General features: G+C 45.2%; 3 protein-coding genes across 3 annotated transcripts in view; 1 reads left to right on the top strand and 2 right to left on the bottom strand.

The window, feature by feature from the left end:
• Positions 1-594: 594 nt before the first annotated feature.
• On the bottom strand, positions 595-3,305 carry LOC311162584 (kelch-like protein 23; the record flags this gene model as incomplete). The annotated part of the gene is made up of 3 exons (XM_084220991.1): positions 595-1,066; positions 1,270-1,681; positions 2,384-3,305. The coding sequence occupies 3 exons, from the start codon at positions 3,303-3,305 to the stop codon at positions 754-756; spliced, it is 1,647 nt and encodes a 548-aa protein (XP_084077117.1). The 3' UTR covers positions 595-753.
• Positions 3,306-5,183: 1,878 nt separating this feature from the next.
• LSM7 (LSM7 homolog, U6 small nuclear RNA and mRNA degradation associated) lies at positions 5,184-10,455 on the bottom strand. Its single transcript, XM_084221223.1, has 4 exons — positions 10,311-10,455; positions 10,108-10,198; positions 8,838-8,909; positions 5,184-6,232 (listed from the first exon to the last, which is right to left on the bottom strand). The coding sequence occupies exons 1-4, from the start codon at positions 10,359-10,361 to the stop codon at positions 6,090-6,092; spliced, it is 357 nt and encodes a 118-aa protein (XP_084077349.1). The 5' UTR covers positions 10,362-10,455; the 3' UTR covers positions 5,184-6,089.
• Positions 10,451-12,635, top strand: part of SPPL2B (signal peptide peptidase like 2B) — a 26,367-nt gene continuing 24,182 nt past the window's right edge. Inside the window, exon 1 of the mRNA XM_084221221.1 lies at positions 10,451-10,579. Coding sequence (XP_084077347.1) covers positions 10,523-10,579 — 57 coding nt within the window. The 5' untranslated portion in view covers positions 10,451-10,522. The remainder of the gene's footprint in view (positions 10,580-12,635) is intronic.

The raw sequence follows: 12,635 nt of genomic DNA, 5'->3' as shown, positions 1-12,635 counted from the left end.
AATGCTCTTCCTCATACACAGTCTTTAATTACAGCCATGTGCACGACCCTGCGCCTTGCAACCTCATTTTAGTGCTTCGGGATGGGCGTTTTTATCCAGAGTGTCTGCAGCTGTGAACCCAAGGACAACTAAGGAAACTGAAACCAGATTCTTAAGACTCAGTGTGCAAATGTTTATCATCACATACCTGAATCCCTAAATCCAGAAGAGTCTCTGTGCTTCTGTGGTGCTCTTCAGCCTTGACTAAAGATAATTTTAGCCATAATTAACCTGTGAAACTTGCTTATTTCAGGCTGAAATGGTACTGATATTAAGTATGGCTTGACAGCAATTGCTGTTTGGATTTTTGTTTTTTTCAGCTCTGTCTACAGCACTATGGGCTTATAATCCTGCTGAAGATTCCCTTGACACCCATTTGATTATTATTGAAATCTTATGACATTTTTTAACAATGAGGCAGTGATTTTCCAGCTGTTCAAAGAACAGAGAGACACAGAGGTTAAAGGTCAGAACAGCTCTTTACTGAGCATCAACCCTAAGGAGTTTATACACCATAACAATACCAATCACCATTTTCAATAATGACCTGCGGCCTTTGTGTAGACAAAGTTTGCACTGGCTTTTGCTTCAAGTTCATTTGTCAAGTAGAAAAAAAAAGGTAAAATTACAAAGGAACAAAATTTTTAAAATGTCACAGGCCAAAGCTGATGCAATCTGACTCCCTTCAGCTGTAAAGCACATGATCTTCCATTCTTACGCCCACGTATCAAATCTTCGCACAGACACACAGCCATGAATAGGAAGGGGGCAAGGGAGTTTGTTATCTATGACCTGGCACACATCAGTGTAGGGATCAAAGAGGACTACAGTGGGGAGGGTGCTGTTTCCCTTCCTCTGCCCAAGGAGATAAATTTGTCCATTCACAGTGCTGCATCCCATGAAGAACTTCTGGGTCAAGCATTCCTCATTCACCTGCGTCCATTCATCTGTCTCCACATCAAATCGAAAAGCTTCCCCTCCGACAGTGTACAGAGCCCCATTCAGGGATGTGATGCAGAGATCATACCTGAGAGAGAAGAAACCCTTGATCAGAATCAACAGAAATATTCAGTGTTACCTTGGTCCTCAGATCAGAGGTCCTGTTTAAACAGAGAATCACAGAAGTGTTGCAGGGACAGGACTTATGGATTTCTACACTATAACCTCTTCTTGGAGGGGGACCACTAGAATCCTTCATCTTCTGCCAGGTCCTAGAATATTATTTCTTACCTTGGAAGAGGGGAGAAGGAGATGACATCCCAGCTGTCTGTCTCCGTGTTCAGCCTTTGCACTCCATCATACACATGTCCATTCTCATCCAGGCCGCAGACCACGTAGATCCGGGTTCCCAGGCTGGCCGCGTCGCCTCTCTCCACGGGCTGAGCCATCGGGCTCATGCTTTCCCACTCTGACTCCAGCAGAGCCATGCGCTCCACTGCTGGGATTATCCCTTCATCTGTGCTCCCTCCGAGAACATACAAGTAGAGCCCTACTCCTACTGCACAGTGGCTATTGCGGGACTTCTTCATGGCTGGCCCTTCCAGCCAGCAATTGTCCAAGCAGTTGTAGATGAGCACCCAATCCACACTGTACCACACAAATTCATCCCGGAAATATCCTCCTGTCACAAAAAGGAAGCTCCCTGGAAGCACAGCAAAGAAAATACTAGTCATGTGAAGGCTAAACATTGCTCCTGATACCTGGGGTTTTCATTTCACCCTGGGCTGTACCGATAAGGTGCAAGATGAGGAGAGAAAATCACTGCTCTATCAATCAGTTTGCAGTATTTAATTCATTGGGCCTATGGAATGCAGCCAGTCTTTCCAAGCCTGCTCCCATTTTTGAACAGAATCATGGAACACTGGTTGGATAGAACCTCAGAGATCTCACTTCCAAAGTCCTACCAGAAATGGGACTATTACCAACACTAATACAGGAAGCCATAGTTGAGCTGGCTTGAAAGTCTCCAAGCATGAAGATTTCCCAACATCTATGGAGAAGTTTAATGTAATGGCAACTATAAATCAGAAGTTGCCTGTCATATGTCTAAATCACTACAAAAGAGAAGGCCAAAAAATACACTGCTTAAAGCCAAGTCCTTGGACTAATTTCAGATAAAGCCAAGGTAAGGAGCTTGATAGACTGCATAGTTTCTGCTATAGGAGAATAGTGTTATCTAGCACTCTCCCAGGACTAAGAAAAAAACATTCTTTGAACAAATATGAACGAGGTTTTAGCAATGCTGAGCACAACAGTTTTACAGCAACAGTTGGACTCCCTGCATTTGGGACTCAGTCTCAAATTCTGTTTTGCATCTGTTCAGTCTCCCATCTCTGTAAGTTACCTACTGCTGCCACTGCATACTGGGTGAGGTTCTTGCGCTGCAGTGGAGAACAAGCCTGCCAGGTCCCTGTTTTAGGTTGAAAGAGAAATAATTCTTGCTGTTCCTTGTCATGCTTTCCTCCCAGGACATATAAGGTGTCATAGCTCCGGCCAGCGATAGGACACAGTTTCGGATTTTGCCAGCTGGGTGGGGGACAGCTGTCTAACTTCTTTATTAGTCTGGAAAAGATATCTGTCTCTCCAGCACGCTTGCTGCGTTTCACCAAGATATCAAGGAAGGACAAACTCAGAAAAGTGACCCTGACTTCGCCCACCAAATCCAGAAATTCCTCCTCTCTGGTTGCTGGGTCCTCCATGATCCAAATCATAATACTGTCAAAAACCACATCCTCTCTTGAAATGAAGAGGTCATCACTCTTCAGGAGCTGCACCAGCATTTCCTTGGGTAATGCCTTAAATTCTTCCTGGCGCATCACATCCCCCCAGTGAGTGAGAGCCACATTCATAGCAGACACATATAACTCTGTAAAGGCAAATTGCTGTGAGTAGGTCATCAAGCCCAGGCAGTTTGAAACATGCAGTTCTCTCTCCAGAAATTTCTCACACAGCAGTTTCACTCTGTCAAACTGAAAAAAATCAGCTGTTTCCAGTAAGCTGGTCACATTTTCTTGACCTATGAGCACTTGGGCTGTGCGAGTGAACTCAAGTAGTGCCTGAAATGGCACTGCATCGATCCCTTTGATCACTATGTGCTGTTCAGAGCTCTCTCTTGCTCCTCCAAAAAACATGGCTTCAAAATATCGACTGTGTACTGAAAGCACCCTACGGCTGACCTGGAAGAGTTTCTCTCCAACCTCAAGAATTGTGTCTGCAATCATTTCTGTCTGAGGTCCCAGCTCCTGTGGCTCTTGTGCAGGCTCCATGCTTGTAGACTGCCAGGGAGTTAATTTTAACTCGGTCTTATGCAGCCCTTTCCATCTCTGGAAACACTATCCCCCTAGCTAGGATAAGTATGAGATAAACCAATCTTGTCCTAAAAATAGGATGTTTTCTACTCTCCTGCTTTGTTCTTCTGTGTTTTCTTCTTGCTTTCTGAACAGCATTAGCAGAACAGCTGTATAACCTAAAAATTACAGATTTGACTGGCATCTACTTTTACCGAGTAAGGCCACAGCAAATAAGGGGAGCCATTAGCCAAGCAAAGAGCCTAGGCTAATAAGAAAAAACAGGAGAAACAACCAAAAGAGTCCTAAGCACTGAGTAAATATAAAGTTGCAGAAGACATTGAATCACTTGGAAAAAAGCCACCATTACCTCATCTTTCATTAGTTCAAGTTTAACCAAATACCAAAGTGATTACAGTGTTTATTACATATCCAACTTTATACTTTAGTAAGAGAAGAGGAAGGAGTGAGCCCCCATTCAAACCCAGATGGCTTCACATGTTCAGTCGTCCTCAATCTGAAAGCACTAAATAAACACAGATGTGGGACAAACAACACCTAATGTCACAGTGAATTTTTCCAAAGCTATTGTGTGAAGAGACTCACATAGGGACCTTCATGTAGAGTCCCTTACCCAAAGAGCCCATACCAGCAAGACTCACTCCCAGTTCTTGGCAGAGCTCAGCAAACAGAAGCTGTGCCAGTATCTCACCATGCCATCATAAAAACTTTCTTCCTCATTTCTAGTCTGGATCACCCTTCTTTTAGCTTAAACCCTTGTCCTATCACAACAGGCCCTGCTAAAATGTCTGTCCCCTGTTATTTTCATATTCTTCTTTTCAGGTACTTGACTCCCAAGTATAACTTCAAAGTCTGTGCTACAGAAAAGGAAAGCCATGCAGCTCACAACAAAGACAAAGCAACCAACCACCTGAAGAAGAAATATTGGGAACACGCCCCTCTCCAGAGTTTACATACTTGACCCACAGCTTCAGGCAGATCTCCCAGCACTGAGAGCCCAGAACCCACCCCAGAGAGCCCGAGCAGGTCTGTTTCTGATGCTCTAGTTAGAGTGCAAAAATAGTGCAGCACATTATTGGCATCAACACCAGCAATCTTTCTCCCACCTAAAAGGACAGCTCAAGACTCTGCTCAGGCTGATGGCAAGCAAATTCTACTCCTCACACTCTAAACGAGGATTCTCTTTTGAATTGTGCAGTTTCACAAGCAAGTTTTGTAGCATTAGAAAGAAACTAGGTTGTGAGGAGCACAACTTTATAGACAGCTCTGTGAGCCTCCACATTAAAATCCAGATGCACCCAAGTTCACACAGGCAATACATTACACACAACACCTCGCCCCTAGTTTCAGAGCCTCCTGGAAGTCAGATTCAAAAAATGAAATTTACTCTAAGTTCCCACCCATTTTGGAGCTGACCCAGGAAAGGCTATGTGTGGGAGAAAAGTGCCATGGCCAAAATAACCAATACAACCTGTACTTGCCATGTGTTCTTGACACCATTCAGGAACAAAACTGCTGCTGCCAGCAACACAATTCACTCTGCCACAGCCCCCTCATAAAGGGTCCTCTATAAAGGCAAAAGCAGGTGGCAGAAGCAGGTTACAGGCTCCAGGCACATACCTCAACCAAGTAGTCTTTAAAATGCTTCAGAAGAGGGACAAGATGCTCTCAGGCCTTTTCCATGAATTCCCTGTTTGAAGTACAGCTCCTGCTCTGGTCCCTCGTGATCCTGCAGTGTTTATGCACCTCCTGAACTAATTTAATTTAGATTTATGGCTGGAGAACTGTAATGTCAGCTGTAGTGCACTTTTACAGACTAAAAACCAGACATTTAGAAACAGATCAATTTGTCTTTATTCACTCAGAACACCTCAAATCTTGTATTTTCTGCAGTATAAAAGAAATAAAAATGTTTACTTACAAATCAAGTTATAACAGGCAAAACCACCAGTGGATAGTTACAATATAAAAATATGCAGTACTTCCAGACACTGCCTACAATTGAACAAATGTTAGGATATTAAATATTCTCCCCCTAAAATTCCAAGTAACAAATAGCTACCTCCATAAGGTTTAGGTCACTCAACCAAGAATTATCCCACAAGTTAGACCAGTCCTCTGTAGAAATGCGTGAGCCTGCTGATACACAGATCACAGCCCACCAAATCTGGAACAAGTGCTGAAAAAGACCCTCTTGGCTACATCCCTTGTAAAGGTGATGACACTGCACAAGAAGTAATTTTCCTGCACAAAAGAGACTGAACTCAACAGCAGAAGACTACAACATAATGCTTCCCCAGCTGAGTACTGATATCTAAGAGGAAGAAAAACATGTTCTACTGTATTTAGGCTTCTAATTTGGATTAAAGGCATTTTAATGTATTTAAAAATGGAAAGAATATAACCAATATTCAGGGCATTCATAACTAATTTTATGGGGTTGTTTCAAAACTCACAAGATCAAGAAGGTCTGTGACAATTCATGACAATATGTTCTCTTCTGTCAGCTCTAAACAACACAGTTACACACTTATTTGGGGGTGGGAGGAAAACAAGAACATGCTTCTTACATTCCCCATCCTCTCATCATTTATGAAAGCCACAAAAATAAAAGTTGACTTCTTTCACACTAGCAAATATGCATTCAAACTTCCCCCCCAAAACAGGAAGCTTCTCACACACTGATAGTTTTCTCCAATGACTTGCACCCCTGAAGTTTCCAGAGACAATCCAAAGAAAGCATTAGCCATCCTGCTGCTGAATGAAAGGGTTTGGAATAGCTTCCATTCCATCCTGTGGACAAATCAGAACCACAGAAGTCCCTCTGCAAACCACAAGTCCCAGCTGACGTGTGTCTTCTGTTAATTTAAATTGATCATCCGGATCTAAAAAGCAAAGAGCCATGGTTAGAACAGGAAAATAAGAAAAAGAAGCCAAATTCCATAAACTTCAAAAGACACAGACATGCATGTTCTTTCCTGGCATAACTGCTTTGTTTGATTGAACACATGGACCATACAGATGATGCAGCAGTGACAGCTGACGTTTTCAAGACCTTACCTACAGTAAGCAGTAATGAAACTGGCTTTGTATGCAACAAAAAGCAGAACACATTTATTAAAGAATTCATAGGCCTCTAACTAATAATATTAATGCAAGTGATTTTTAAAAAGCTCTCGATCCCACTTCAAATGTCATTATAGACAAACACTTGGGGATTAATGCAAATCAGAAAAAGACCCTGACTTCTCAATGCACTAGGGAAGAGAGCACCAGCCCATTCTCAGACCAGGCCAAACAGGGCTGGAATAGGACAGACAAACACTTACAAACCAACCACTTCTATCTTCCATATAGAGATATCTCTGTATTCAATAGAAATGAACAACACATTTTAAAATTCTCTTTTAAAGATGAAATTCAAAGCTTCAGGTGTTCCCTTTTAAACAGGTAGGAGAATACTCTTCAAAAACATTGTCTCATCAAGTGATACGTTTTGTATCAGAGAGAACCAGACACTGCTTTATTCAAGCCTTAGAGGACAAGGGCAGCCAATGGGACAACTATAGAGGAGCTCAAGCAAGGACTACCAGGGATGTTCTATCACAGGGAATGTGCTTAACCTAACTTCTGCTGCAGAATCACCTTTAAAGGTCATCTAGTACAGCCCCCCTGCAACAAGCAAGGAGATCTTTAACTAGACCCAGTTGCTCAGAGTCCCATCTTTGAATACTCCCAAGGATAGGGCACCTAACACCTCTCTGAGCAACTTATCCCAGTGCTTTTATCACACTCATTATAAAAAACCCCTCTTCCTTATATCTATGTCTTCTGTTATATCTACATTGATCCTCCTTTAGTTTAAACCCATTACCTCTTGCCCTGCCACAATAGGACCTGCTGAAGCATTCACCCCCTGGCATTTCCTTTTATGTCCCTTTAAAACTGAAAGGCCACAATGCCATCTCCTCAAAGATCTCTCTTCTTTCAGGTGAACACCCCAGCTCTTCCAGCCTGGCTCCAGAGCAGAGGGGCCCCAGCCCTTGAAGCATCTCTGTGACCTCCTCTGGCCTGGCTCCAGCAGCTCCACGTCCCCCTGCTGCTATTCCCCAGGGCTGGTGGCAGCTCTGCATGCAGAGTCTCACCTGAGCAGGCAGAGGAGCAGAACCCCCTCCCTGGAGATGAATCCCCCATCCCTGGTAAGGATGCAGTCCAGGATACAGCTGGCTTTGTGAGCTGCAAGCACATGTTGTCCAGCCTCTCATCCACCAGCAAATCAAAGTCCCTCTCAGCAGGGCTGCTCTCAATCTATTCATCCCCCAGCCTGGGTCTTGCTGAATCTCAAGAGGTTCTTGTGGGCCCTCTCCAAAAACTTGTCCAGGTCGCCCTAAATGGCCCCATCCTACAGGTGTGGCACCTGCGGACTGAGGGTGAACTTGATCCCACTGCCTATGTCACTGATGGACACTAAACAGTACTGGTCCCCACAGCGGTCCCTGAGGGACACCCCCTGACACTGATGTTCACGAGGACATTAAGCCATTGACTACTACCCTCTGCATATGACCATCCAACCAATACCACATTCACCAAGCAGTCCACCCATCAAATCCATTTCTCTTCAATTTAGGGAGAAGGACGCTGTGGAGTGTGGGAGCAGCTCTCAGGCCACAGAGAGCAACAGACAACTTTCCCAGGCTTTTCTGGGAAAAGGCTGTGAGAAGATCAGAGAAAAGAATGAGAAAAAATTCTTATCTTGGCCTGCTGCACCTGTTATTGTGAACATGTGGAATGTGTTATGGAGATTTGTGTACCAAAGGGTGACTTCTTAATTAGCCAGTGGTGATAAGTGTTTGGATTGGAGGACTAATTAGGTCCAGGTGTATCGTAACAGTCTATAAAAGCAATGGGTTTCTTAATAATGATATATATAGATATAATAAAAATATTGATCAGCCTTCTGTGAATCATGGAGGCAATGCTAATTATTACCTGGCCCAGGGCCCACTGCTGTGACAGTGGGGGATTGTGTCTAAGGCCACTGGATTTTCCCTTGGTAAAGCCATGGTGGATTCTAAAATCACCTCCCTGTCCTCCAAGTGTCTTAGCAGAGCTCCAAGGAGGATCTTTTCCATGATCTTCCCAGGCACAAGAGGTCAGGCTGACAGGACAGTAGCTCCCAGGCTCCTTTCTACCCTTTTGAAAAATGGTTTCAATGTTGCCCTCTTTCCCATTATCTGACTACCATCACTTTTTAAGTGTTTTAGAGTAGCTTGGGAACTGTAACAGCCAATTCCCTCATGAACATGTTATCAGGTCCCATAGACCCATCACCTTATGTCTTTCTTTACAAGATAGTTATCCCAAGCATGCTGCAGTTTGGGTGATGTTAATCTACAGTTTCTGCTTATCCACTTACAGAGCTGTAAGATTTCTGTCAAGAAAACCACTCAGGGAGGGGAAGCTTTCCAAAGATTGCACATTACTTACCTCTCATATACTCAATGGTACCATCTAGCACAAGGTTCAGAAGAGGGTCAAATCCTTTCAAGACACCACTTGCTATTGAAGACCACACAGAAAACAATGATTAGGACCAAAACAGGTATACAGCAACATAGGACTTCGTGAAAGGTATATTCAGTTCTCCAGCCCTGTCCCCTCCTTCAGGCAAGTCCAAACAAATGAGGTATTAAACAGTGCCTTCTTTATCAAAGGCAAGTACACAAAAGCTGGTCTGCATCACACCAATTAAAACTTACAGACTTTTCAATCAATACTTCCAAATGTTCTTCAAGACACTAACATTGTTACTTTCATTTTAAGGGCATTTTAAGAATACTGTATAACAAATCAGTACAAGTCACACACACAAAAAAAAAGACAAGTCCAAAACAAAATAAATATCCTTAATGAAAGGTTAGGGTTAAAAATGAAGCAAGATCATATTTTAAGTTCTTTCCTCAGAAACCTCATCTTCCAGGTGCCCTCCTGGCACATCATGTCTTTAGCATAAGCACTGCTTCCTGGGAAGGCACTGCAGATAGACCAGCACTTTGCCTAAATGGAGAACGTGATTCCACAAGACTAGTCATTAAATATATCACAAAATTACACAAAGTGACTTCCCAGTTTGACAAATACACTTCTCAGTAAGGAGTACAAGTAACTTCCAAACCCTTATAAGCACAAGGTTGCAGTGGAGTTTGAAAATGCAGCACATAGCAAACAAGTGCCTGCGGGTGGCACCAACTGCACTGGGATGTACCTGCCCAGCTGGGAAGGGACGGGGGTGCAAAGGCACCGTGGCATATATTGAACCATGAACTCCGGGCATGCTTACCATGTCAAGAGATGAAAGTCACGACAGTTGTATTAATTGTTACATCCATGAATGTTTCTTTGTTCCTTTAAGTGCATCCTTGCAATGCAAAAAGGAAAAAAAAAAAAAAAACAAAAACCCAAAACCAAACAAAACAAAACAAAAAAAACCCAGCCAAAATAACGCTGTTCAAAACAACTAATAAAAGAAGAGCTGCACAGATCAGCCATAAAAGTGCACCCAGATCAGTGGAATACTTAAATGAGAGAAGCTTCGCACCAGTAACTGCAACCACTAATAAGTAAAAGCACCCGCTCCTCCTCCGCTTCCCTTGATGGGAAAGCAGCGTGAGCAGGAGGGCAGAGCAGACAAGCATCGGCTGAGGGAAAACGCCGAGAGGCCAAAGAGCTTCGTGCTGCGGCAAAGCGCTGGGCTCACCTTCCCGCCCGCCCTGGAACTTCACCCGGATGGTCTTGTCGATGTACTTGGAGAGGTCCAAGATGCTCTCCTTCTTCTTCTTCTCCTTATCCTACGGCAGAGCACAGACGGCCCAGTTAAAGCGCGCCATCGGCGGAGACACAGACGCGGAACGCGGCTGCGGGCTCCCGGGGGCACCGAACCTACAGTACCCCGTTCCTCACCGCCATCTTCCCCGCGCCGCCGCCACCACCGCCGCCGCCGCCACTCGCCATTTCATTCGGCACCGCCAGAAGTGACGCAGTGCCCCGGCGGAGCCGGTTGGCGGCTCGGGGCGCTGGGGCGGGACATCCGGGGCGGGCTCTGGGTGCCCGGTGCGGAAGGGTCCGGCCCGGCCCAGGTCGGAACAAAGCGGCGGCGGCGCGGCAGGCTCGGCATGGAGGCACGGCTGGCCCCGCTCCGCCTCTGGCTGCTCCTGCATCTGCTGCCGCAGGTCAGTGGCTGTGCCGGGCCGTGCGCTCCCCGGGCCCCGCGCGGGTAGCCCGGCTGAGGGCGGGGAGCGGCCCCGGGCGCAGCCGGGCCCGGGCGGGCTGTGTGGCGCGTCTGAGCCCGGAGCCGCCTCCCGTGGGCGCTCGGAGGTGCTGCAGCCGCCCCGCAGCGGGCCGGGGCCGAGCCGTAGCCGCAGGAAGACAGCGGAGCGCATGGGGCTGCCGGCCCTGCCCTCCGCGGTTTGGCAGCATTGATATATCTGTGGGTCTGGGATTGTTTGAGACTTTTTTTATTCCTTGTGTAGTAACTAGCGTTTTCCTTGTAGTTCCTAAAACTTCGGGGCCCCCGTGGGCCCAGCCCAGCCTCGCCAGGCAGCCCCGGGGAGGGGAGGGGAGAGCAGCCGAGCCCCTGGGCCAGATCCCCTGGGCCCGATCCCCGCAGTGACGGCTCTGGCTTTATCCTGACTGACAAACTCCCTGTGAGGAAGCGTTCAGCAGAAAAGAAGGGATTTCTGCTGACCCTGACTCTGTAGTCTGTCTTGTGTCTTGTATTGTCATTACTAAAATATTAATTACTTTGTGGGATACATTTCTAAGGGTGTGACGAGCTAGGCATGTAATCGTGATACAGGAGAGGTGGATTTCTAGCAATTGCATTGCATGGTATATAGCTTTTGCCTTTTAAGTTCGGTGTTTTGTGTTCTGAAAATTTTGAAATGTCATTTAATGTGTCATTTAAACTTCTTGACTGTTTGTTAAGTAATTTGGAGTGTATTATGGCTTCTTGAATATTACTGGTGTAACATCGTAACATGGAACTCTACTTTTTCCTTCTTCTCCCTCTGTCTCCTTACTGTTTCCTTGCCAATAATGTTTAGTTACAGAGTAGTCTGGTTGTCAGCTATCTTCTTTATTTCTGTATCATTCCCTTTTTTCATCCATTATCTTTATCTTCATTATTTGTTCATTATGCTCTTGCATGCCCCATGCATTTTGTCATCCCTACTGATGCTTTGCAGGGACTGGTAGTACCAGTGTAGGCCCAACAAATTAATAAGATTTAATTAACAAGATTAATTTAATTAATGAATTAACAAGAATGAGTCAAAGACTGGCATGGAGTCAGTTTGATCCACCAGTTTGGGGAAGGTGAGCATATGGCAGTGCAGAAGGACAGTGGGTAGATAGTCCACTGGTGGGTACTTGGAGGTCTTACATTCAGCTCCATGCATTGCAGCACATTCCTGTCTGTGAACATTTGGTATATTTGTGTAGTGGAAATATTAATGTACTTGAATAAGCTCGGGCAGACTGGCCAGGGTGCTGAAACAGTCCTGCTGCTGCAGTGAAATGTGGATGTACTACGTGCTGCCAATATGTTTCTGTTAGCCAGGCTGGTGTTTTAAAAATTTGCTTGAATACCTTGTATTCTGCATAACTTCTGCATCTCTTGTGCTTGCACTTGTTGGGATGCCTTGAGTAGCACATCCTCCTTAGTGTGAGGCAGAGAAGAGTGCTCTGCTGCATTGTCCTGGTTTGGTACCTCTGTGACTGATGGCTGGAGTTATTCCAGGGGACAGAGCTGACAGCTGTTGTCAGGAGCTGCTGTGTGGATTTGCTGTGTGCCAGCTGTACTCATTCTCAGTGCCTTGCTCTTGCCTTAGTCAGCATATACCTTTGTCTCCCTCCTTGAAACAGGATAATAGAAATGTTTTGTTTATTTGTTTTCCCTGGGGCAAGAGGAGTGAGTGTCCACATTTGCTTCTATCTTCTGATTTAGGGAGAAGGATCAGCTTGGCTACTGAAGCATGGCTCTTCCAAATCTGAGTCCTTATCTGGGAACACATTAAGAGTGGTGTGATCTTATAGATCAAGTACAGTCTGCAATTTAGATCTTGCTTTGGTATTTGAGTTCTCACATTTCATTTAAATTCCCATTCTTTCCAGGCATTGTTACCCCTCAGTTTCCTGTAACAGCAGCAGATATGTGAGCCTTTGATTAGTGACGAACATAGCAACACGATCTGCAGCATGTTGGATCTAGCTGGCCTTCACTATAGC

The sequence above is a fragment of the Fringilla coelebs genome, assembly GCF_963513975.1.
Source record: "Fringilla coelebs genome assembly, chromosome: 24".
NCBI lineage: Eukaryota > Metazoa > Chordata > Aves > Passeriformes > Fringillidae > Fringilla > Fringilla coelebs.
The sequence above is the reverse complement of the archived record's forward strand: the minus strand, read 5'-3'. Positions and strand labels throughout refer to the sequence as shown.